The sequence below is a fragment of the Aulonocara stuartgranti genome (assembly GCF_965226115.1).
Source record: "Aulonocara stuartgranti genome assembly, chromosome: 7".
Taxonomy (NCBI): domain Eukaryota; kingdom Metazoa; phylum Chordata; class Actinopteri; order Cichliformes; family Cichlidae; genus Aulonocara; species Aulonocara stuartgranti.
The window spans coordinates 7,479,091-7,506,824 of NC_138945.1; the positions used below are offsets into that span (position 1 = coordinate 7,479,091).

Genomic DNA, 27,734 nt, shown 5'->3' on the forward strand with positions numbered 1-27,734 from the left:
CCTGCCCAACTTTTGCACAAGTGAGTCATATGCAAGCTTTTTTTCAAATGCCATGTCCAAATTATGCAGAACACAGTTGCATTTCTGCTCAAAGTCTGTGTAGGTCTTCTCGTCTGCATGCCTGAAATGAATTTGAACTCAATAAAGGCAATAAATGCAATGCTGTTAATAAAACTGCATCAACTGTTATCACTGATTATTCTTGACTGTGCCAGCTTATACAAACCGATTATATATAGACGCATACATCCAGCACAAACCCGGTGTGAAACAGCAGATACCACTTACACTGCTAAATACCATCTCATCTGCTGATATCAGTCAACAAAGCCAGTGTCAGCTAATCCCATGATTTATCAGCATATCTGTATTCTCTTTGAGATGGTGTGGCGTGAGGACAAGTGAAAACACCAGACTTTCAGGTTCTTTGAAAGGAAAGTTGATTTTAAAAGCCAGCGTTAAAGAACAAAAGTGTGGTCTGTAACAATAGTCCTAAGTAACAATACCACCAAACTTCAGTACTGCTTCTTTTGCAAGACTCGTACTACTCCCTCACCTAATTTTCAGTAACTATGAACCTTCAAAACCACTGAACACACAGAACATCAAATTATGTATAAGCAAAACTAGTATGGTTCCTGCATCAAATCCATCCCCTGATTCTGCCTTCTGTTAGCTGAAAAGATAGAAGAATTGCATATGGCGGTTACCAAAGCTGAGAACTGGGGAGCAGAACTTGACAAATTATACTCAAACATCGATCAGATCCAATTAAACCTCGATGAGCTCAAGTTTAAAGTTGCCCTTTTTTGCCCTTTGTATATTTGATTTAGAGCTGCGACACACAGCAGCCAGACATGAAATAAGAACATCAGTATTTATCATTTAGTCGGTTTGATTTCACCCAAAGATAATAATAAAAATAATAATGGATTGCATTTATATAGCGCTTTGAGGGGCCCTCAAAGCGCTTTACAATTCCACTATTCATTCACTCTCACATTCACACACTGGTGGAGGCAGCTACAGTTGTAGCCACAGCTGCCCTGGGGCAGACTGACAGAAGCGAGGCTGCCATATCGCGCCATCTGCCCCTCTGGCCATCACCAGTAGGCGGTACGTGAAGTGTCTTGCCCAAGGACACAACGACTGAGACTGTCCGAGCCAGGGCTCGAACCGGCAACCTTCCGGTTACAAGACGAACTGCCAACTCTTTGAGCCACGATCGCCCAGCAAAGGTGGAAGGAATGCAGAGATGAAATTAGTAAATGTGTTTACCCAAGACTACAGGGTTCCTTTATACTTTTACTAACATCTTTTCATTATCAGCACTTCATGAGGACACATTCTGTGAAACATCTGTGCATGCATGAATAAGAAGGATAAAAGTCAAAGTTTACCACAGCATATAGTCCAAGGTTTTTTCTTGCATAAAGACATTTTTGGTACTCCCAAAGCTAGCTAGCTAGATAAATATATATATAGCCATGTTAATGTCTGCGTGACGTTGGTGAACGTGGAAAGTAAGGATGGGAAATAATTTGTGAAAAGGAAACTAGTTGTAGTTGTGACCCTATACAATCTAAGCAGTCTTTGCAAACTCATAGTCTGGATGTCCACAACCTCTGACTTACAGCACATACTCTCCAGATGTAACAAGGTACCAGACTTATGTGTCACACACATCTTTGTGTCTCAGCCAGTCGTGCACATTGCACCGCTGGCACAGTTGCTGGGTTGAAGACATGAGTGTCGGTTTTTACCGTCACTTTACTGATGTTCCAGCACAGAAGCTCAGAGACATACAGATATACAGAGGGAGATGATGAAACAGTATTGAAAACTTGAGCGTTTGTGAAGGGAAAAAAACAAGAGAAAACACAAGACAAAGTCTCTGACTTCTTCTCCTCCTTATCAGAGTTTAGGTGGTGATATTGTCTGAGTGGCGACACCTATCATTTAGCAGAATACTCCAGTGACTTCTTGCTCCTTAACGATGGGTATAAATACAAGTGACTGTGACAAGAGGTTGAGGTGCAGAGCGAAGTGGGTATACTGGGGCCTTTGAAGCCTTGAGACAGGTATGAGCTCTCACTGTAGCTTCTGACTTCATTACCATGCCAGTGTGTGCATAACATACTGTAGCAGGTTTAGCATATATATCCAGGAGCCATTGCAAAGTTAAATATCATGGAACATTTGGCACCTGCTGAGCGAATCCTAGCAGCAGATGTCAACATATGAACACCGTGACGCAACAACTTAGCCTTAGAGTTTGGATAAACATTCTCACATGTGTAAATCATAATTTGTGCAGTGTCCACAAGTTATGATTTACACATGTGCTTTCCAACCCAACAATCTAACTGGAGACACACACAAAAAAAGCTGAAACCTGTGTAGTGTGCAAAGGACAAACAGGAAGGTATTAACTTGCCCATGCAGCATTAAAGGCCTCAGTTTAGCAACATCAGACTGAATGAATTCCTATCAATTTAGCAGAACAAGATTTAGCTCATATCGTCATCAATACTTAGTGAGTACACTGCTCAGATTACAGCTTATTAGAAAAAGATGCAAGTGTGCTAAACTATTAAACTCGTGTGTATGGTCTGGAGCTCAGCTCCGCACTGTCTTAGGCTTTTATTCTCCAACTAAGTAACAGAGCAAGTTCAAATAGTCCACAATAAAACCTACCACCAAATAGGAACAAGTGATACAGCCTCAAAACAACATTTTAAGAATATCTGTGATAACAATTCTGATGATAGAGAATCGATGTGTGCAGCTTGCAGGCAGTAGGAATTATGAGAGCTACTGTCACTGGTACTTGCTAAATCAAACTGTGAATTTATCGAAACAAGGTACCAGCTACAGCAGGATTATAGTGCAATAGTAATTCAGTTTTATTTATTTAGCACCAAAGCACAACCACAGTTGCCTCAAGGTGTGTTATATTGTAAGGTAAACATACAAAAATAATACAGAGAAACAGATAAAACCTTAATGATCAGATGACTCCCTATGAGCAAGTGCTTTGGGGAAAGTGGGATGAAAAAACTGCCTTTTAACAGGAAGAAACCTACAGCAGAACCAGGTTCAGGAATGGCTGGCCATCTGCTGCGTCTGGTTGGGGGTGAGGGGGAGGAACACAGGACAAAGACACAGAGATCAATAACTGATTATTAAATGCAGAGTGGTGTATAAACAGTGAGTAAAAAAAGTGAGTGAAGAAGAAGAGAAACAAACAAGCAAAAAAGAAAAAAAACAGTGCATCATGGGAAGCCCCTAGATGAGCTCTCTGGCTGCTGTCCTGGGAAGCCCAGGTGGCAGGCGGTGTGGGCAACCTGGCATCTCCATTAGGACTGCCCATTAATGAAGGTGGGACAGGTGTTCTGTGTCACTGGCCCTCTGACGCCCTCCCCCAGTTCAGGAGAGACGTACCGTGTACCAGTAAGGTGCCAAGGGGGTACACGCCAGGCTCTGGTGGATTCAGGCTGTACGCAGATCCTGATCCACCAAACCCTGGTTTGCCTGGGGGCACTGCTGTAGGCAGAGTGGGTGGAGGGGAAGTGTGTGCATGGGGAAATATGCCTTAGTGTTACCGGAAATTAGATATTGGGGAATTGGCAGGGATTGACCCGGGTTCAGTAGGTTAATGGGGCAGTGTGTTGGAGTGCGATCGTGGCCGGTAGGGGCATGTGGGGCACTAGCCCTGCGAGAGGAAAGACAGGGGGGCCTTCTCAAGAGGCCCCACCGGCTCCAGTAACCCACTCCACAGATGATTTTCCACTGGAGCAGTCTTGGGACGACACCCAATGCTCAGCCTTCGACCAGGTAATAAGCATTAATAGTTGGGTGGTGCACCCTGAAACGGGGCTGACATTCCCGCACTTCGTATTAATTAGGGACAGGTTATATTGAGTGAGTTGCAATGCTCGAAAACAGGAGGCGCACACTCGGTTGTTGATGCCTAAAAGCCGCCAGAAAATTATTTTCCAGGCAGCTCATTACAACCCAATGGTCGGTCACATGGGGTATGACAAAACACTGGATCGGGTCATGGTCCGATTTTATTGCCGATGTACCGCAGTAGCGGTGGTGCATGTCTTGTCCAGAGTGCCAACTAGTTAACCAGCTGGTTATTCCAAAAGTGCCTGTGCGCCCGTTGCTGTTGATGGAGGTCCTGTTTAAATGCATTGACAATGGGAAGGATGGATAAGCAAACCAAACTTATGGCATGCACAGAACCCTGTGGAATTCAAGATAATCCTCTATGTAATAGTGGAGATTTTTCAGTAATTAGCTAAGACAGCTGGGTCGAGTGATGGCTTTTTAAGTAATGGTTTATCTGCTGCCAGCATGAAGGCGTGTGGTATATATCCCATTAACAGAGATAGGTTGATTTAAGATTGAAACATTAATCAATGGTAGGATTTCTTTGAGCAGTCTTTTAGGATTTGGGTCTAAAAGACACATTGATGGTTTGGAGGAAGTAATTACTGAACTCAAAGATCAACTGGAGAAAAAAAAAGTATAAATAAGTATCAATGGCACTGAAAGTTGCTGTATATAATGTTATGTCTGTGAGATTGTTATGAGTAGTATTTTCTCCAATTTTATTTGTAAAGAAATTCATAAAGTCATTATTAGTTACGGTTGGCTCAACAGAGCTCAGACTTTTTGTTAGCCTCGCTACAGCGCTAAAGAGAAACTTAGGGTTCTTATTTTCTTCAATTAGTGATGAATAGTAAGATGTTCTAGCTTTATGGTCGGCTTTTAATAGAGGAATTTATTTTTCCAGTCTAAATGGAGATCTTCTAAATTAGATGTCATTTCCACTCCAGCTTATAAGTTATTTGCTGTAAGGTGCGCATCTGAGCGTTATACCATGGAGTAAAGTATTCCCACCATGAATCACATGCAGGGAAGATGTAAAACTATTAATAAAACAATCAACCTCTGCAGGAGCAGAGTTCAGGTAGCTGCTCTCCTGTGTTGGCACATGACATTGAAGAAGATGACAGTGGATGAATTATATTCTTAAACTTAGTTACAGCACTTCCAGACAGACAAGTACTGTGATGAAATGTATTCCCCACTGCTGTGTAATCATTATTTTAAACTTAAATGTTAGTAGGAAATGAGCAAACATGAGGGTTTTCAGGGAATACTATTAAATGTTCAATTTCTATGACATATGTCAGAGCAAGATCTCGTGTGATTACTCTAGATCTTGCTCTGAAGTAGTGGGTGCGTTCTTTTAAATTTTAAAATTAACCAATTGAGTATAATAACATATAATACATTAAATGCCGTGTTGAGGCCATTATTTTCAGCATCTACATGGATGTTAAAAATCACAATAAATATTTTACCTGAGCTTATCAGGTCCCATCATCTCTTAATGACCTTACAGTAGAATATCACCCCATTAGAGCACTTTGCTCTCACACTGCAGGCTTAGTTGTTGTTCCGAGAGTATTTAAAAAGAGTGGAAGGAAGAGCCTTCAGTTTTCAGGCACCTCTTCTATGGAACCAGCATGCAGTTTGGATTCAAGAGACAGACACTACAATACTACAATATTTAGAAAATGGATGGCTAAAAGCACATCTTGTTTAATCTCTACAGTTCTTACAACCATGTTTCAAAAGCCAATGGAAAAATACTGCCTCATTACAATAAAAAAAACAAAAACAAAAAAAACAAAACAAAACAAAACAAAAAAACCCCAACCTAAAAACCTGAAAGAAAAAGACCAAAAACAAAACAACAATCTTAAAAAAAAAACAAAAAAACACAACAACACAACCCCCCCCCCCACACACACACACACACAAGCTAGAGAAATTATGTAGTGTAACTTGTTTCCTTCTCCCTCCTGTGACCTCAGAAAAATGACCGGCTGTGGCTGAAGACAGCCCTATGGGCAAGTTATGGCATCAAATGTAAAGCATATCAATTAACAGCAGATCTGTATTTGTATGCTGAACCTTTTTCTTGAATGCTATCGTTAATAACTGTGGAACATGAGATTTTCTCCTTTCTTAAAGGATGCTCCAGTGTGTGCTCTGCTAAAGCTGCTGTAGACAGGAATGTGCAAGACAGCACCAATAAGTCCATTTTAAATGCATTAGTGCTACTTTCAACCACACAAGACAATGTGTAAGTAAGTGCAGTGATACACGCAAGCACACATGCACACACACAGTTCTGACAGGTTTTCTCTGTGATATGGGCGAACAGTTGGCAGTTCGTCTTGTAACCGGAAGGTTGCCGGTTCGAGCCCCGGCTTGGACAGTCTCGGTCTTTGTGTCCTTGGGCAAGATACTTCACCTACCGCCTACTGGTGTTGGCCAGAGGGGCCGATGGCGCGATATGGCAGCCTCGCTTCTGTCAGTCTGCCCCAGGGCAGCTGTGGCTACAACTGTAGCTGCCTCCACCAGTGTGTGAATGTGAGAGTGAATGAATAGTGGAATTGTAAAGCGCTTTGAGGGCCCTAAAAAAGCGCTATATAAATGCAATCCATTATTATTATCATTATTATTTATTGCCTCTACTGAGGAGGTCATAGAGTGTTCATATTTGTCTGAAAACACGCATTATGGACAGATTTGGAGTTAATTGGGAACCAGAAATATTCTTTACTACTGAATTGGAAATGGTTTGAAATATAGATACTGTGTGCCATGTCAAACTGAAGTAAGAACAATAGGCAAATACATTGCTGATGTTCTCAAGAGACTAATCCAGCTGCAGATATAGAGCGCTGGTGGAGGTCGACTGTAAGACTGCTCGTGGTTAATTCCATGTTGCAGGCCATGCTAGAGGCTTACAGCTGTGTACAGCTGTGTTAGCTCTACCTACACACGCTTACAGAAAGGACGAAAAATGGTTTTATTGCTGATTTTTTTTCTTTACTAAAAAAAACAAAAACATCTTATGTATAAAGTTGCTATGCAACTGAAGTTTATTACCATCATAATTAAGGGTATGTTTAAAATGATCAGTACATGACAATGGCAGTAAATTTGTACTATAAAGACATGACATTAATACTTATCCTGATTTTTGCTGTGGTACATTAACTAACTGCCTGTCATCAGATTCCTCAGATATGAAGATAGTGTGACTGGACTGGAGGCGAGGACAGTGTGTTGACACGCGCGCACACAGACACACACACACTCCTATCGTGGACAAATGCTGCATTCTGGGAAACAGAAACAGGAATAAATGTTGTTCTGCCCATTAGAGCTCTTCTTTCACATCTTCCTCTCCATTTCCCCACTCTCCAATTCTCATCACCTATTTTATTCCCCCTTTAATCAATTTCATTTCTCCCAGTCGACAAGAAAAAGCAGCAGTTCTGGTGCCGTTGCTGTGGCAACTGTAGTTGCTAGGCAACCCACAACTCTCCATCATCCATTCCAGAAGTCTGACAGATGGAGAAAAAGAATGCCAAGGCAAAAGTGAGAGAAATAAAAGGAGAAGGAAGGACTTTAGGAAAGAATGAAGACAAGGAAAGGGCTCAAAAATGAAGATGGAGCAGGAGCTGAAAGATGGAGGGTCGCTGTAATGTACTTCACAAAAAACACAGCAATTCCAATAAGCCATTCAGATGTCCACTCTTCATTTGAACACCCTCTTAGCCTCCAAGTACAAAAGTCCATACGTTCATTTTTTACTTCAGGTTATTTATTAACACACTGTGTTAGCGTCAGGTTTTAAATCAATGTCCTCTAAAGCTTTAAATGGTTTTACACGCATACAGGTCAGCCAGGTTGAAACAGAGATACCACTAACAGTCATGCTTTAATAGTGGAAATCACAGAGTGCTATTCCCTTGATGGCAACAGTTCTAAGTGGTGCAGCATTATGACACAAGCTAGTGTTAGCTTTGCTGCTTGTGGAATGGCACATGTAGTAGCTGCTGTGTTGGCTCCAGTTTCAACTTTACATGAGGCTGATCAAAGCACAAGGGCAGCAATTCAACACAAAAGGCAACTGTATGGCATTTGTCCTGACCAGTGGCTGTTTGTTTGCTAAATTTGTGCTTAGCCTTTTCCAAGCTATACCCACCACCCAAACACTCAAACAGTACACTGTTCTGATTAGGCTTGATTCCTGTGGCCATCTTTGTTTATATATAAATGTGGTCTCAATTTGATTTGAGATCACATTCACAGCCAGGTACTGCTGGCTAGTACCTGCACTGTTCTCAACTCTTTACTACCCCTAAAGTATTCCCAAGTAGACAGAAACTCTCCCAGGGCTTCTTTTTAGTAGGACTGTCCAAAACACCTCAAAGTCTAGTAAGCAGTCCTTTTCATGGTGAGAAGCAGCAGATCTGCTGCCTACAAAAATATGGCACCAGCTGACATAAAAGGAGGAATGGACTGGTACTTTTATAGCGCTTTTCTACTCTGAGCACTCAAAGCGCTTTACACAACTTGCCTCATTCACCCATTCATACAAGCACTTTTTTCTATGCTCTTTCCATGCAAGTGCTTTCCATTTTAACATTTACATGCATTCATACACTGGTGAATGCATTGGAGAACACCTTGAGGTTAGTATCTTGCCCAAGGATATTTAACATCCAGAATGGAGAAGACTGTTATAGAATAGTATTTGACCAATATATGACCTTCTCTACAGCCGCAAATGGAGGTCAACATTATTTTGTCCCACTTTGACAGGAGTTGAAGCTGCGTGCTTCAACCTTTCTTTACTAAAAAAAACAACAAAAAAAACAAAAACAAAAACAGGAGAGTGCTCTGAGGAAGGAGGGAAGACCTAGGACCCCAATAGTAGGGCTGGGTAACCAGCTTCCAGTTTGCATTCGGGAGACAGGCACTATCTCTACTTTTAAGATGAGGCTTAAAATGTTCCTTTTTGCTAAAGGTATCTTAGCTAGGGCTCCCTTGAACAAGAGGTTTTTAATCTCAATGGGATCAATAAAAGGAGATCGTATGATTTGGGTTTTTTTCTCTGTATGTATTATTGTCGGGTCTACCTTACAATATAAAGCGCCTTGAGGTGACTGTTGTTGCGATCTGGCACTGTATAAATAAAACTGAATTGAAACTAAAATAGTTTTGAAATGGGAAATCTGTTTTTTTTTAAACCCACCCCTACCCGATAGGTCTAATGTTGTTATCAGACCTGTGCCATATCATATCATTCGTATGTGTTTACATTTACAGTGGAACCAGCCCAAATGTGTCTGAGAACAAGAGCCACATGCCTGCTTCTGATGGATAGTAGCTAATAAGGAGATACTTCAACAATTTCTAGCAGAGCTCAGAACTTTGCAAAAACTAAAAGACATCTGTTCCTGCTAAAGGTGGTTTACATTGCGTCACCACTATAGGCAAACGCACACCATGGAGTACAGTCGGGCTATACTGAGGATGAGGTATGAGCAGCTGGTAATGTGCGACCCAAAAGGAAACAAGTGACTCCCCCAGCGTTACTGCAGCTCTGGCTAACTGTGCTCCATTTGGCACTAAGCAGAAACGTGGATGCAAGTGAGTGATGCGGGTACTAGGGCTGGTCCATATCATACTGTTCACAGTAATACCGGTATAATGTTAGGCAATAATTAGAAAATGAAATATCACGATAGAATATGGGTTAAACTTGCATGTCCAGTGCCTTTGTTTTCATACGCACATGGTGGAAAAAGCATGGCGGTGACGGAGAATGAGAAGGGCAAAAGCGGATTGTTGAATGAAACAGATGAACCCGAATTGGTTTGTAAAAATGGTGCAAATTTAGTGGTGTGGAACTGGTTTGGCTTTCGTCCATCAGATACACACCAAAGCACAATTTATGGTGGAGCATGCAAGCACCGTGGTACACGGTGCTCAAAAATCTGTCAAAAAATGTTTTAGTACGACTTTGGTAAGTTACGAAGCTTACCAAAGTCGCTTGATGGATTGTCTGAGCATTACGGCTATCGTAAGCAGGAGCCTCGCAGAGTGATACGTACTGTGCTTCAACATAATATTACCGTATTGTGTGTGTATAACCTTTTTTTAAAGTTTTGTTTATATTATACATGGTTATGCTGAGGATATGTCAGTCAATTTCCACTGGAAATGCCTTTTGGTTAAACTGTCAGCAAGTTAAAAAAAACAACAACAAAAAAAAAAAACACCTGCTTGTTTAAGTGAAAATACATTGATGGGGGGTTTTTTTGCACTAATAAAAAGTTGTAAAGTATTTTGTCTCACGTCAATTATATCATCAGTTATATCATTATGGCAAATTTTCAAATATATCGTGATAAATATTTTTGACCATATTGCCCTACCCTAGCGGCTACACTGAGGAAAAGCTGCAGTTACTTTAGAAAACTAAAGTGTTAAGCAGTTTGTTTGTTTTTTCCATACCAAAAAGCCACTGTCACAGGCATCATCAGATGAAACTTTCCTTAGTCAGAACATAAGCTCCTACTTGGTTCCTACTCGCATTAACTCGCCTTGGTTTGCTACGGTTTTCAGGGTTCTCCATTAGGTCATAGAACCTGGTCCTGGTACCAGGTACTAAAATAGTACCTACTTGGCCGGGGTTCCAAGCAATCCAAGCAGGTACTAAAATGTGACATTGACAGACTGCATGCCACCGATTGACTGGAACGTCTCGTTCACGAAAATCAAATCCACCATTTTTGAAACCCGGTGTTCTGGGAATCCATCCTACCTCACAAACCATCCCTACCCATTATTTCTGCGCATGCGCACAACACGAAACCCAAATTTATCCATTGTGAATATTTCGTATGGTTATGGTTAGGGCTGTGGTTAGGGCTAGGGGTAGGATTACTCAGAAGTAACCGTCCGATAGGACGATTTGCCAAAGTAGGACGGTTTTTCAGAACACCAGCAATGAGGGAAATGCAACGCTGTAGTTCCCAAGCCTGACAAAAAGCCACAGACCCAAGCAGCAGGTATATCGTTGCCTCGACATTCACCCAATTTCGTCACCAGACGCATTGCTATAACAATGACCCAATGACATTGGGTGGTACTCGACTGTAATGGAAAACAAATGATTCGAATAGGTACTAACGGAAAAGAGGCTATTAAGTACCATAAGCACTAACAACTGTACTAAATATAAATATCTAGTACTATTCTCATCCCATGCTTCAGACTAGAGCAGGGCGATATGGCAAAAAATATTTATCACGATATATATTTGAAAATTTGCGATAACGATATAACTGACGATATAATTGATGCGAGACAAAATACAACTCCACAACATTACTGGCGCAAAAAGACAACCTTCCATTTATTTTCACTTAAACAAGAAGCTGGTTTTTATGTACATTAAAAGCTTTATAAAAATGTAACAGTGCAAATGCAAATTCCTTGCTGAAAGTTTAACCAAAAGGCATTTCCAGTAGAAATGTGCTGACATATCCTGAGCATAACCATGTATAATATCCACTGAAGTTAAAAAGAGGTGCTTTGCAACATTAAACTGCAGTGTGCAGTACGTATTTTTCGGACTATAAGGTGCACGGGATTATAAGGCACATTAAGCGAAACAAAGCAGTCAGATAAATCAAACTTTATTAAACTCATTCTTCTTGCTTCCTCCATTTCTGTACCATTGATCTATTAATGAATGAATTCTGCTCTATTCCCATGTTGTTGCAGTATATTAATGACTAACCTCGTATTGTGGATGGATTATCTCAGTTGTTCTCCTGACTGAAGTTTGGTCCGTTTACAGCATCCTGCCATGCGATTGCATTTGTCTCTAACTATCAGGAACTTTAACGTTAACTTTTATAAGTGGAAAAGTGTTAGTGTTCGTCCTCCAGCTTCACTGTTTATGTTATGCTAACATAGCTGTGTCGCTAGCGATCAGGTAGCACATCATTATATACCAGCTAGCCCAACTTCAGTAACCCTACAAACGTCACTGCTGTTTAGTTTCCTGTCTTCATTTATGTTGGACGTGATAGCAGAGCTGTACGTTTGAATTTTTCCAGACATCTCTGTCAGAATATGCTATATCATGCTTAGGTAACTAGCGAAACTAGCGAGCTAACTTCCGCTAGCTTCCTGCTAACTTCTAACTCCGTTAAATGTAATACATTTTGTTTTCATGGATGCCTGGAAGTTAAACTTCATAGTTTCACCTGGTTAAGCAGCAATGCTGATCGTTTTATTAAAGATGAAAGAATTGAGACAGTTTTTAACTCTCAGTGATGCTGCAGTGTTGTTTGACCTGAAGCATACGGAGTTTAGGACCCAGATTACTCCCAGATTTAAGAGCATCTTAGTCCGACAAATACGACAATAACGACGGCCGCTTGCATGTTCTGCAAAAAAATGTGCTTTGTCGTGTATCTGACGGACAAACACCAAACCAGTTCCACATCACTGAAGTTGCACCATTTTTACAAACCAATTCTGGTTCATCTGTTTCACTCAACAATCGGCCATGTGCGTATGAAAACAAAGGAACTGCGCATGCGCGTTTTACTCATATTCTATCGTGATATTTCATTTTCCTATCGTTGCCTAACATTATACCGGTATTACCGTGAACGGTATAATATGGCCCAGCCCTACTTCAGACCATGTAGAAAACCAAATATATGCCTTTAAAAACATATTCAAGATGAAGTAGTGAGCAATATGCCTGCTATATTTAGAGAGGACATCATGTCCATTACATAAGGGTCCATCCTGCCTGACCCTGACTGTGTCTGGCCCAGGGACATCGCAGGGAGGAGTCACCAAAGCCGCGCTCTCCAGCTGATGCAAAGCCAGGTAGACCTTCTCAACACCCTTTTTTTCAGCTTTTTGACACAGCCTTAAAAAAGCCACAGAGTCTTACCCCCTCAGGGCTCAGAAGTCATGGACTATGAAGACAGCAAATGACACTCACAGTAACCTTACACTAGTTTGATCCATGTAAAGCACAGACCTCAAGTCCTCTCACTTGTCAGTATTAAATTTTCTTGCAGAGAAAAGTCTGAACCACAAAACAAACTAGCTGATACGGTTTCTTCATCGTGAAGTAAAAGAATTCCAGCAACACTGAAGTGCTTTCTTCCCGACCTTGGTTGTCATGACAGTCAACAGGGCTTATTGAGCCCAAGGACAAGGGCTGTTGAGGGTGCTAAAATCCAACCGAATACTGCAATGCTACAATTGCTGATTAAAAATCCACTTCCTTTTCTGATGCCAAAAGCGTGGGAGGCAGCAGGACTGACATGTGACAAAACCCAAAATGAATCCAAAAAATACCTGGCACCCATGTGAGCTGAATCCCTGAACACACCTCAAACGAAAGTGAAATACACCAAACTGGTTGTGCCTGATAGCTCTGTGTCAGGATATCACAACAAATTTAAAGCCATTTCTCACTCTGGACGTGGAACAAGGCATCATTTTCCTAAGAATCAAGTGAGGACAAACTGGACTTTCGTCATAGAACATTTCTGCTGTGCTCACAGTTTAGTGTGATCTAAAATCACGGCTGCAGAGATTTATCTGAAGCAGGCTGATAACTAAAGTATGTGCAAGTCTCTGTGGGAAGACCTTACTTTGACGGTATGCAAATGAAAAGTCCGTAAAGTGAAATCTGTGTTAAAACTAAGGACTCGTGCCGGTTACAGTCACTGTTTTTACAAGTGCATTCCTCAGAGAAGCAGTTAACACACATAAAAGGGAGAATTTTATCTGCTGCACTTTTTAGATAGTAACGCGGCAGCTCTGGGTTTTCTGTATATTATACGAGTTGCTGAAACTGCTACGCTGACACCTCCATAGCCACGTGATGCTCAGTTGGAGTCTGTGGACAGCTATCTTGTTAGTGAAACATGCAAACTTACACATTTGCCATTCAAATGTGTAGAGCACACAACTGACATCAAGCTTCACGCCTTGCAACTATTTCCCTAAGCTGGCCTGGCTAATGCAGTGCTGTTTGAGAGGCAGTACTTCCACATGCGAGAGGACCGAGCGAGCTAAGCAGAAAGGAGAAATGAAGGACCAAAGAGATTCTTCTGCAACATCCTGTGAGAATGATTTGACGCACGTAGATAAAATTAAAACTTGACTCTGTTGTGTTTTCCCGTCACTGATAATGACCAAAGGCACTAAAATAAAAACTGAGATTTCAACGCCACCACAGATGACACCAGAAGGTATCTGCAGCGGCTTCACTCCGATGAGACTTTGCTGTGTTTTTAAAAAATATAATCCTGGTTCCAGTGATTGAAATGATACAGTGCAGGCCAGGCCGGTCACGTCAGGTAAAGCAGGCTGCATACGCCTGCAAGTGTTTCATCATAACAGTCCTCTCAAGAACTCAAGAGTTTCTGTTCACTGACACATACGCGCTCACTCTTTTCACTAATGCCTAGTGTGTTTTCTCATGCGTTTTGATTTTTTTGACATTACCACTGTCCCAGCCACCCCCCACCCCCCCTCGTGCAAACATTTCACTCACACTTGCAACTACAAATAGATGTGCGAGGACTATAAAACTTATTTAACAGCATGTCCGTGAATATCAAGTACTCAGTATTGTAGCTTATGATGGAGTCAGAGCACCTTTTCTGACAAACATGCCAGGATCTGAAGCGCCAGCATTATGACCAAGACAATGAAAACAGTGGAGAGGAAAAAATGATTTTTCACAGTCGACAGCAGCACTTACTGTGATCACAATCACAATAAGTGCTGAGAGTAAGAAGTCCATGAGAGTCCTTAATTAAATCACCTGTTCAGCAAGCTTAGACGTGTAACTGTGGTCACTGCGTCTAACATACTAAAATACAATGAATTATACTCATCAAATAGGAAATTAGGCTTGTGATATTATATGATTTTATCTGACTGAAAAATTTTAAAGGGATTTTTATGTTAGTGTGAATTTTCATAGTTAGTTCAACTAAACAATCTCATTAGACCTATTTGGTAAACTGTGTGTTTTTGGCATTCATGCCAGTTCTGCCCACAGGTGCTGATGTTTAATGCAAGCTCCAAAAAGCACCCATCACAAAGATCTTCAGGCAGGTTGTTTGTTGTAGGTATAATAGTGAAATTCCACGTTTGCTTAATATGAGCACATGGATTTTATTTCTATAAACTAGATGTCTAACAGCGCACATTAGGGATGCCACTTGAGTTCAGAGTGAGGATAAAGCAGGGTTTGTTTTACCACGTGATTGACATGTTGCTAGCCTCAGTGCATGCCGTGTGTCAGCCAGACAGTGCATGCTCTTTGCTTATCGTGTCTGGTTTCAAAACACTAACCACATCCCTACACTCATCTTGAGCCTTAAAAACAGGACTCCACTAAGCACTGGGTCACCAGTGGTCGTGGTGGCTGCATCCACCAAGTGTGTAGACATGTTTCCCACTGTTTTTCCAGCAGTGTCCAACTTACTGAAGACAATTAACACACTGGCCAAAATAAGGATTATTAAATTACTGCAAGAGTGTTAAGTTTCACAAAGGTACCAATAAAGCATGTGCACACCCACACAATGTGCAAGAGCCTGAGTGATAGTATGAGGTGGCAAAGAGAAAATAAGAGAGACTGCAATAAGGACAGCAACAAATTTGACAGAGAAGAGACCTGAAGACAAGGAGAAGGAGGCAGAGAAAATTAACGCAGTCTATTCCCAAAGAGGGCACAGATCAGAGAAAAGTAAGTAAAGCTACTAGAAGCCTGGAGGGCAGCTGTGGTCCCCTGGTACGCCACAAATACTGGCACACAGCCCGTGTGCTCAGAATGGAAACACTCGGAGGAGCCAGCACAGCGACGCTGCTACCAACTGGAGGGCAGGAGGAAACAGGAAATGTGACACTCTACCTTGAGTCATTGCTCTAAACACAAACAAAGCTGCCTTACAATGAATAACTCCATACAGAGAAGTGACAGTAAGCATCTGCACAACTAGCACAGAAAAAGAGTAGTGCCACACTGAGGCTGAACACAATCCTGATTTAGACCCAAGTGCGAGAAGCCTTGTATTACAAATTGCTTCTGCGGCAAAGGAGGACTGAAAAATTTAAGCATTACTGCATCAGGAATATTATTAGGTGGTTTATTTTGAACAACACTGGGGCAAAAAGTGGTCAACAGTTATGAGATCGTATTTATTCTCCCATCACTTTTGAGTGTCAGGTTGTGAGGAAAAAAATGAAGCCTAAAACACAGAGTCAGGAAGAGGGATTTTACTGATTGATGCTACATAACATGGCTGAACACAAAAACATTCCGCATTAACCATCCAGTTATATCAAGTCATTTATCCCATTAATGTTAATAAGCGACAGCTTAATCTGCTACAGGCGATGATTTCTGTTTAAGAGTGTCTGATACAGATGAGCAGCCTTCTGCCAGATAAAATGCTTCCAGCTCTCTCAGAGTGTAGTTAAGCAAAGAGGGGCTTTGAGCTATGTGCTAACAAGTAGAGGATAATATTTACCAGCAAATTCATTTTTCATGACAGCATTTGCTTTGAGCTTTAAAAGCGAGGAAATGTTTGTATTAGAGATGGACCAATCCGATATTACGTAATCGGTCCGATACTGACGTACATTACTGGATCGGATATCGGAGAGAAATAAAAAATGTAATCCGATCCATTAAATATCCAAAAAGCACCTCACAGAACTTGCAACACAGCGTAACTCGGCTCATAACCGTAGCACGTCGGAGCAGTGTGCCCACGTGATAGAGCGGCTGTGTGTATTTGTAGCCTCAAACCAGCATTTCAGCTCCGATTATCCCAGAGAGAAGTAAAGAAAGTGTGTAAGTTCATCTCTGAATGTTTGTAAAGCATTCCCACATTAAGCTGCTACTTCAATCGTGAAACTGATTAATGATCAGCTGATCGGCTTTTCTGTCGAGTCCGTCTCTCTTGTCTGTTTTTGGCCCACTTCGCGCCAGAAAGAGGAAACCAGCGGCTGAACAACAGCAGCACGTTTAAGCTTGATAAGCTGTTGTTAGAATTTATTTACTTTCTAGAGCAGGATCCTTTTCTATGCAGCTGACGGCTGCTAACTGTGCAGGGGCGGATCTAGCAAAGTTTAGCCAGGGGGGCCGATAGGGCATGAACAGGGAAAAGGGGGCACAAAGACATACTTTTCTTTCTTATTCTCATTTAAAATATCTAGCTTTTAATAAATAATTATCTGAATCTTACACCCAAAGTTTTAATCTTATGTAAAATGTATAGAAGTCCATGATTGTATATAGTAACTGTTAAGTCTAATATACCCTAGTAAGCTATAGTACTTTTTCCTTTGGGAAGGTACCATCTGTGCAGTCTGCAATTCTGTTGAAGAAAGATGTTGAATCTATTTAATTATTCTTGAAAAATAATTGATTTCTGTGCATTTTTTTTCCACACTGCATCAAATTAAAGTTGATTACGTTGATTAAGCATCATGAGGTGGAGGGTGGGGGGTGGTTCCTTTTTTTTGCTGGGAGTTTGCAACCCTATTAGTTAGGTTGCTTACTATTTCTGCTAAGTACTCTTTAAAATACCAGAATAGGAAGGATTGAGTAGGTTTAAGTTCATTAGATTGATCAGTGTCGCTGAACTATGAAATATTTTGGATGCAGTGTATTTACACATACAGGTATAACAGAATAGCTTTAGTGTTGTTGTTTATTTAAACTTGAGTATGAACTTATAGAAAATGCAGCAATATATTAAAAAAACAGTTTTATTGATTAAAAAAAACACTATATCGGATTCATATCAGTATCGGCAGATATCCACATTTATGATATCGGTATCAGTCATAAAATGGTATCGTGCCATCTCTAGTTTGTATGCAAATATGCAATAGAAGGGGGGAAAAGCGCTGACAGTGGTGCCTGCATTTCTTTTGGTCTGAAGTTGTGTTAGGTGGGGGTTTTCTGTTGTTCTTTATTTTTCTTAACATATTTGAAAAACAATGCTGTCAACACGCTTAGTGAAGTATTGTATGTGACAGTCATGCCTATGTTGAAGCTGCCTTTCCTGCCAAAAAATATCAATTTTTGTCCTTAACAGCTCAGTGTTATTTGTTCCTTTATGGAGAAAGTCTCCTTAGATCATGTAAACAGTGCACAGGAACCCTTCACTGGCTTTTGGAGCAGTGACTTTAGATAGAATCTCGCTTGACCTGTAGTTTTCACCTGGAAAAGGGGCATTACAATGCAAACAGTCTGACAGACAGCACTCAGACAGATTTGGCTTGGTAGATAAACTGAGACAGTTGAGGCAACACCAACTAGCTTTGCTGTGAACACAAGGAGTGGTTACTGTAGTTCTGCAGTTACCAAAAGCCTTTCAGTAAGACAAATAGTGAAGCCTGTTACACATTTACTCACAGAGCTAGAGTTAAATCCAGTATCTCTTACTTCACTCAAATTAAATGCTGACAATAACAGTGGAGTGATTTATTCATTTTTGTTTATAATTAACGGCAAACACAACTAACCGTTCTATTTTACTGGGACATTACAAGTGGTGGAGTGACAAACCAATCAAACAGTGTTGGACCACGGTAGCAAAGCTTTAGAATAACTGAAAAACACCTTCAATAGGAAAAACGGCAGTGTGTAATCTGTTAGTAAATCTGTGGGTGGAAGCTAAATGAAACCGCAAAGCAGAAAGTGTAAAGCATGCCTAAGTAACTGGTCACAGGGCCCATATGGGGTAAATGCTAATGCTTAAACACACTGTACCATAAGTAAAGTGTTAGCTACCATTAACAGCCTGTTCACACATCATGTCCCAACAAGTTCAATGAAACCAAAAGCAAAAGCAACTCCATTAGAAGCTTCAGCCACTGGAGACCAATGGCGTTTATGTTCTCAGTTTGACTTCAAAAATGAATGAATGAATCATCATTACAACAAAAAATAAATAAATAAATAAAACTTTCCAACAATGCATCCTAAATGAATACACATCACAATATGTTCTGCTATACATTCATCCACTTCTCCAATAGTTTCTTTGTTGGTTTTCTGCACTGAGGGAGATTTTTGGAGTAATAATACTGTAATGTGAGATGTGAAAAAGCAGAACTTCCTGCTACAGGAGCCATCTCTTCCTCTGTAGAGAAATGCTGCTGAATCCTGGTAACCTACGGTATGCATTTCTTTTACGCTTTAGCAGAATGAAAAGGTTGAGACTTACCAATTTTCTGATTGAAAATTTTGTCAAATGTCAGTTCATCTCTCTCCTCCAGGTACTTCTGCATCACACTGCGAATGCTGTGAACACAAGGTGGTGGGGAGAGGAAGAAGCAGATTAATATGCAGCACAGTTAGCAGCTCACTAAGCTACATGCAACAGCAGAACAGCCTCCAGTCAGAGATCCGTCCCAGGTTTGGAACTCTCCCGTCCCCACACAGCAGGAAAGGGACAAGGACACAAGGGAGGCTACAGCAGAACCTAGAGAGATACACGCTACCCTGGGAGCAGGTGTTAATGAAAATGAGAGCAGGGAGAAAGAATCAATTAGCGCCCCCTCCATAGGCCCATTAACACTTCACCAGCTCACTTCATACACAACAACAGCAGAGGAAGGCTTCACCTACAAACACCTCTGCATGCACACTGAGCATGTGCGAGGTGAACCCTTAACCGCAGTGGCCAAGATGATGATACAATAGCAGCGACCTTATCAGACTTGTGCATCATTTCTCAATGCATTACAGTGCATAACTCATTAATGGGACACACCACAATAGTTAGCGTTTCAACAATGTATCAGTGTAAAATACTGAGCACTCTCCTATTGAAATGGTATTTTCAGTCTATTTCTAAGCATGTGAATGATTCATATTCAAGAGTTAACTAAAACACATTAGAATATGTAAAAAAAAACAAACTAAAAAAAAACGCAGGCTTTACATTTTTTTCATGTGTAAAAAGGAAATGATGCGCTAAAACGATAAGTCGATTAACATCCGTCGTTTCTGTCTACAAATGAAAACAACAAATTAAACTTCCAGTGCACACACCCAGCATCAACCAAAGCACTGTCCACTGGCTACAAAGGCACTTCCATCAAACATTTGCATGAATTACAGCATACATGCCATAAGACAGCCACACACACACCCAAGCTACGACTACAACTAAACGACTTCATGCCCAACTGAAAAAAGGGGTGCTATGCAAGCTACTAGAGCAGGGCGATATGGCAAAAAATATTTATCACGATATATATTTGAAAATTTGCGATAACGATATAACCGACGATATAATTGATGCGAGACAAAATACAACTCCACAACATTACTAGCGCAAAAAGACAACCTTCCATTTATTTTCACTTAAACAAGAAGCTGGTTTTTATGTACATTAAAGCTTTATAAAAATGTAACAGTGCAAATGCAAATTCCTTGCTGAAAGTTTAACCAAAAGGCATTTCCAGTAGAAATGGGCTGACATATCCTGAGCATAACCATGTATAATATCCACTGAAGTTAAAAAGAGGTGCTTTGCAACATTAAACTGCAGTGTGCAGTACGCATTTTTCGGACCATAAGGTGCACGGGATTATAAGGCACATTAAACGAAACAAAGCAGTCAGATAAATCAAACTTTATTAAACTCATTCTTCTTGCTTCCTCCACTTCTGTACCATTGATTCATTAATGTTGAATTCTCTGGCAGCTGCCCTATTCCCATGTTGTTGCAGTATATTAATGACTAACCTCGTATTGTGGATGGATTATCTCAGTTGTTCTCCTGACTGAAGTTTGGTCCGTTTACAGCATCCTGCCATGCGATTGCATTTGTCTCTAACTATCAGGAACTTTAACGTTAACTTTTATAAGTGGAAAAGTGTTAGTGTTCGTCCTCCAGCTTCACTGTTTATGTTATGCTAACATAGCTGTGTCGCTAGCGATCACGTAGCACATCATTATATACCAGCTAGCCCAACTTCAGTAACCCTACAAACGTCACTGCTGTTTAGTTTCCTGTCTTCATTTATGTCGGAAGTGATAGCAGAGCTGTACGTTTGATTTTTTTCAGAAATCTCTCAGTCAGAACATGCTCATGCTTAGGTAACTAGCAAAACTAGCGAGCTAACTTCCGCTAGCTTCCTGCTAACTTCTAACTCCGTTAAATGTAATAACTTTTGTTTTCATGGATGCCTGGAAGTTAAACTTTATAGTTACACCTGGTAAAGCAGCAATGCTGATCGTTTTATTAAAGATGAAAGAATTGAGACAGTTTTTAACTCTCAGTGATGCTGCAGTGTTCGTTTGACCTGAAGCATACGGAGTTTAGGACCCAGATTACTTCCAGATTTAAGAGCATCTTAGTCCGACAAATATGACAATAACAACGGCCGCTTGCATGTTCTGCAAAAAAATGTGCTTTGTTGTGTATCTGACGGACAAACACCAAACCAGTTCCACATCACTGAAGTTGCACCATTTTTACAAATCAATTCTGGTTCATCTGTTTCACTCAACAATCGGCCTTGTGCGTATGAAAACAAAGGCACTGCGCATGCGCGTTTTACTCCCATTCTATCGCGATATTTCATTTTCCTATCGTTGCCTAACATTATACCGGTATTACCGTGAACGGTATAATATGGCCCAGCCCTACAAGCTACAATTCAATTATATTTATATAGCACCAAATCACAACAACAGTCGCCTCAAGGCGCTTTATATTGTAAGGTAGACCTTACAATAATACATTCAGAGAAAAAAACCCAACAATCATATGACCCCCTATGAGCAAGCACTTCGGCGACAGTGGGAAATAAAATCTCCCTTTTAACGGGAAGAAACGTCCAGCAGAACCAGGCTCAGGGAGGGGCGGGGCCATCTGCTGCGACCAGAGAAAGAAAACAGGATGAAGGACATGCTGTGGAATAGAGCCAGAAATTAATAACAAGTGTGATTCAGCAGAGGTCTATTAACACATGTTGAGTGAGAAAGGTGACTGAAAAGGAAATACTCACTGCATACAGACTTCCCAGGTCTTATTCCCACACAACTTTATCTAGTTATGTGGTAGAGCAACTTAAAAAGGCAAAAACTACAGCAGGCTGAACCCTGAATAAACCAGCACAGTAGCAGTTTCTCCCCATGGAGGATTACTCTGAAAATACAAAAACAGAACCTATCTGGACCAGAGAGTGGAAACACTAACAGGCCACAGTAAGTCAGACACCAACAACAAGACCAAGGTATACACAAATTTTGTTCAACGTTGCATCACACCCAATATGGTGGACAACTCTCAGGCAACGTGAGCATGACATTATGTGAGAAACATGCTGTAACGGCCAGAGCTGAGATGGTAAAATTAGCCAGCAGCCCAGTGCTCTGCATCCTGGGCTTGTTTGGGCTGATTTTCATGGGAAAGTGGGAATGAACATCAACTGCAGCCACAGCAACAGGAACAAGAACCTAGGAAGTAGACACTTCCTCTTTTAGAGGTTTGTGTGCCCCACTGAATCATTAGCAGCTGACTCTGGATTATTCGCGCTAAACTGCACCACATAAAAGCAGCTGGTAATATTTACTGTACAAGTCATGAATTATTGGACAATAAACACATGTGTGTGGGGTGGAGTGGGGGGGAGGGGGGAGGAGACTGCTACACTGTATCTAGTTAGTGAGGTTAGCATTGAGTTTGCTAATGAAACATAGTGTATTAAAATCAAATGAAGAGCATGTTGGAAGAAACCAAGCACATAATCTTGACTGCTCAAGATTTGAAAGATCACCAACTGCAGTGACACATACAACACTGAGCAAACACACGTTTGTGGCGGAAAGATAAACCCTCAGAAGCACAGTCTCACAACACTGTCATGATGGTGTCACAGATGCATAGACATCGATGTGAACAGCTTTCATTGTTTTATACCAGTGCAGCCTCCAATAACAGCAGCAGCATTAGCTCACGGGAGCAGATGACCGGAGCAGATCAGAAAACAAAGCCTCCCAGTGTAGAAATGCAGTGTGACTGACAGTGACTGTGGGCAAAAAGACAGAAATAAAGCAGTATTATTTACAGGCATCCCCATGACACTGACAATCTGTGAGTGGCATGGTGTCAGAAGGGTATGAATGTAGCATTAACGCTTGTAGGCACTACCTTCACTTATTGTGCGTCTTTATCTGCTTTGTCCACAGTCTCAACAGTCCCCACACATTTCTGAGGAGGACCGTGGCTGCAAGAGGTGGTGTTCAAAAGTCTAGCATTGCACTGGGCAGGTATCGGAATAATAATACATCCTATTTCTCCATCTTTAAGCATGATAACCAGCCGGTGGGACCAGTACATCCAGGTACTGAGGATCAACCAATGAGCCACAAAGCAGAGATACTAAAAACCCGAGACACTTTTAGGTTTTTAGATGACCTATAACAATGATGGATGCAGCTGACAGAAGACAACTGATATCAGCTTAAACACACATCTCCTCCAGTCTTGTGTCAGTGTGTCGCCACGACCTCACCTCACACAACTTTTTTGGAATTAGAGGCGAGATAAACAAGTGTCTACATTACACTCCAATTTCTTTTTTTCCAAGTCAGTACAGCAGACAGAAATATCACCTGATTTCTCACTGATGATGATTGATCGATCACCCGTACGCATCGAGATGCATCCGTGTTGCAAGTGTCGGGCGTGTTTACAGGTTGAATATGCCCCTGCTGTAAGGAAGCTTTCATTTCTTATGAATCTCAGAACTTAAGACCTCAAAGAGGAAATTAGACAAACATCACCTTAACTGGCAAGCTGTCACCACTCACCCTGACCATCATCAATCTCAGCACCCACTAGCACAACCATTACAACACAATTCAACAAAATCTTCTGCTGCCTCCTCTGCGACCTTCATCAAAGCCACTCAACGGTGATTTCTGCAGCGACAAAGTAGCGCCCTGGAGGCAGAGACCCTCCCAATGTTAGGTGACCTGATTCTTTACCTCGCTACACCCCCTGACTGCATTTCACTGCAGAAAAAACAGGTTTGGTACACACTTGCTATTACATTGAAGCTCAGCCTGTACTAAGCAGAAGTGATGCTAGTCGCAGTAACAAGTTGCAGGTGGGTAAAGGGGTTACAAAACCAACATGTGTGAGGTCTGACTTTCAGCTCTGCATTGAAAGGTCACACACAGGAAAGGATTCTGAAATAGGTTAAGTCGGATCATGTCTCTGCATTTGCTTTGGCCCCGTTTGGCGGTGGGTCAGTGCCAGTGTAAGAGGCACAAACGGCCGGCTTTCATTAGCTGTTAATCTGCACTCTGACGCTATAACAACACTGTGCTGGTGACGATTCCAGGCTCCAGGAAGTATGCACATGTGTAAATATTTAACATATTAACAGCTTGTCACTAGCATTTCTGTAGCCGGCTGTGTGGGCATGTAATTGAACTGTGCTGATAACATACTACACAGTGCCAAGGTTCTGACCCAACTCAAACCTGCTTCAGACATTTTCAGCCCATGTCTATAGTTCTCACGCTGTGGGAGAGCAACAACTAACATTTTATTTGCTCTGTCAATATTTCTCAAGAAAGCTTAGTTTATACCTGACAATACAAATAGGACCTGAGTAGGTGGAAGGAACACTTGTTTCAGCTCATTTGAGCCTGCAGACATGTAATTACTGTCTTTAACAGGAAAACTCACTTTGCCAAAACTTGTTTTTCTGGCTGCTGCTCAGCCTCAAGTGGATTCAGAGGGGGCAAAGACAGCCACTTATAAGAAAACCTGAGCAATTTTCAGATCTGCAATCATTCTCGATTAATTCACACTGGAAAAAGTGGTTTTACTTTATAACTGGATAGAAATGGTCCATTAAATGCTGTATTAAATAGCAATATCTCAGTGCTGTCTGAAAAGCAAAAATATTAACAATGGCACTTTCAGGATTAAGAGCTTATGGGATTCTTGCACAATTTACTGTTTGGCTCAACAACAGATTTTAATGACATCTCAATGCAGAGTACAAACTGCAAAATTAAAAAACTGATCTGCAACGACTGGGTAGCACAGTTGAAATGATGCATCTATCAGTGAAAAAAAAAAAATCACTGGCTGCAGGAGCCTGGCAGAGGGGTCGTAAGTCATCATGACTATAGCAGGGCGATGTGACCAAAAATATTTATCACGATATACATTTGAAAATTTGCCATAACTGACGATATAATTGACACTAGACAAAATACTTTACAACTCAACAACTTTATTAGTGCAAACCCCCCCCCCCCCCCCCCAAAAAACCCCCCAATGTATTTTCACTTAAACAAGCAGCTGTTTTTTTTATGTGCATTAAAGTTGTATAGAAATTTAACAGTGCAAATGCAAATTCCGTGCTGACAGTTTAACCAAAAAGCATTTCCAGTGGAAATTGGCCGACATATCTTCAGCATAACCATGTATAATATCCACAAAACTTAAAAAGAGGTTATACACACACACAATATGGTAATATTATGTTGAAGCACAGTACATATCACTCCGCGAGGCTCCTGCCTACGATAGCCGTAATGCTCCGACAATCCATCAAGCAGTGCAGGTGCGTAGCTTAGCAAAGTCGTGCTAAAACATTTGACAGATTTTTAGCGCCGTGTACCACATAAAATCATTTCAAGGTCAGTAAACACAACCAGAATTCATACATAAGGCACACAGGATTATAAGGGGTACTGTCCATTATCAGAAAAATCAAAGGATTGATTTTAAGTGTGCCGTATTTTCCAAAAAACACGGTAATAACGACGGCCCGCTAGCATGCTCTACCAAAAATAGTACTTTGTTGTGTATCTGACGGACGAAAGCTAAACCAGTTCCACACTGAAGTTGCAGAATTTTTACAAACCAATTCTGGTTCATCTGTTTCATTTAACGATCCGCTTTCGCCCTTCTCATTCTCCGTCGCCGCCATGCTTTTTCCGCCATGTGCGTATGAAAACAAAGGCACTGCGCATTTTACCCGTATTCTATCGCGATATTTCATTTTCTTATCGTTGCCCAACATTATACCGGTATTACCGTGAACGGTATGAAATGACCCAGCCCTAATCATGACTCAAGCGTGACAAAGACATCAAAGACATGCTCCCTATTTTTGAAACAGCAGCAGGTGGAGAACTGGTCCATGTGGCAAAGCATGCTCAACTGGGCTGCAAAGAACAACACAGACTACTGACCATAGAGGCAGTCTCACCAGAGACCAACAATGACACACAGGATGGATTTTATTCATATGAAAACTGTTAAAGATTCCACTTATAGGTCTGATTCCTTATTGACTCAGCAGGAATCCTCCAAATGTCAGCATTAGTGCAGATGTTTTGGGGTTTGGGTTGGGTCCACAAACAGTATGTATGCAACTCCGACCTGCCTGCATGACACTAACATTAGGCTAACAAAATATTTCTTCTCAGTAACAACCACAATGCTCAGCTGGGAAACAGTGGGGCTCATGCAGTGTTATCAAATATGAGCTTTTCATTTAGACTCATACTGTGTTAGCAAGGATGCTTCGGCATATTGACGTCTTTTTATACTGAAAAGGAAAACAGTGACATGTACTAACACTGCTGTCCAGTGTAAAACTGAGCCCGTCTTTGCTCCGCTCCCTGCTGCATGTTCCCAGCAGCACAGACCATGGGAAAAACAACATAAATAAGATCAGAGGGACGGGATTCTGAATGACGTGCTGGTCTATCGTTTGACTATACAACAATGACCAGCATGCACCACTGCAAAAATATAAAAATGTTAAATAAGTGTGTTTTTCCCTTCATATTTAATATTTCACGTCTGCACACATGCACAGACACCACCCTGAACTCTGTGTCTCATAGAGAGAAGGCAGTTGTTTTTTGTACTTTAGCTGGAGACAGGAATTGGAAGATGTGATTGGCTGAGGGCCGTTACTGGTGAGGCCAGCTCTGGCTAAGACTCGGTCAGCATTAACTTGATCTCTGTAACATAACAGCAGGTCATCCTGTCGCCATCCCCCACACTTTTCTTCTCAGCTGCCGCCAGTGTTGCCGTCAAAGTCTCGCCTCACTGCCAGAGGACTCAGCGTGGCCCGCTGAGAATGTGGCAGCACCATGCTATCTCCAAAGTGCCACATTTAAGTGCAACCTTCCGGCCTCTGCAAGTATGCTGCAGGAAGCTTCACACATGCACGACTGTTACAGCTGTGCATGCATTACTGGTTGCCCATTCCCATGCATGCACGCACTTTTAATCAAGTTCTGCTTTTTTTTTTTTTTTAAAAACAGAAAAGCCTGTCTCTTTTACTTGCCCTTCACATTTGTCATGATTCATTCCATTCAACATTCCTCTGAAAACATTCAACATACGCACAATCACACTCCAACACATAGACAATACCTGGGCTTCTGTGTATAAAACATTTTGACTCCCGCAGAAAGGAACATCCCCAGCACTGTAGTACAACTGAGGAGAATATTAGTTGGGTTGTTCGTGAACAAGACGCTCTCACGACTCGTTGAGTAACGCCACTGACGTCTGACGACGTCACATTTTAGTACCCGTTCGGATCGCTTGGAACCCCGGTCGAGCAGGTACTATTTTAATACCTAGTACCAGGTACTAGGACCTAATGGAAAAGCCTAAAAACCGTGGCGAACCATGGCGATTCAATCCAAGATGGTACTAATGGAAATGGGGCTTCTGAGTCACTGAAGCAGACCCCTTCATGGT

At 41.4% G+C, this 27,734-nt stretch overlaps 1 protein-coding gene across 2 annotated transcripts in view; it reads right to left on the minus strand.

Annotated features, from left to right (window-relative positions):
* The window catches only part of grk3 (G protein-coupled receptor kinase 3), a 74,544-nt gene that overhangs the window by 37,426 nt on the left and 9,384 nt on the right, over positions 1–27,734 (minus strand). For both annotated transcript variants that reach the window (XM_082538152.1, XM_082538153.1), the window contains exon 2: positions 19,191–19,267. In XM_082538152.1, coding sequence (XP_082394278.1) covers positions 19,191–19,267 — 77 coding nt within the window. The remainder of the gene's footprint in view (positions 1–19,190; positions 19,268–27,734) is intronic.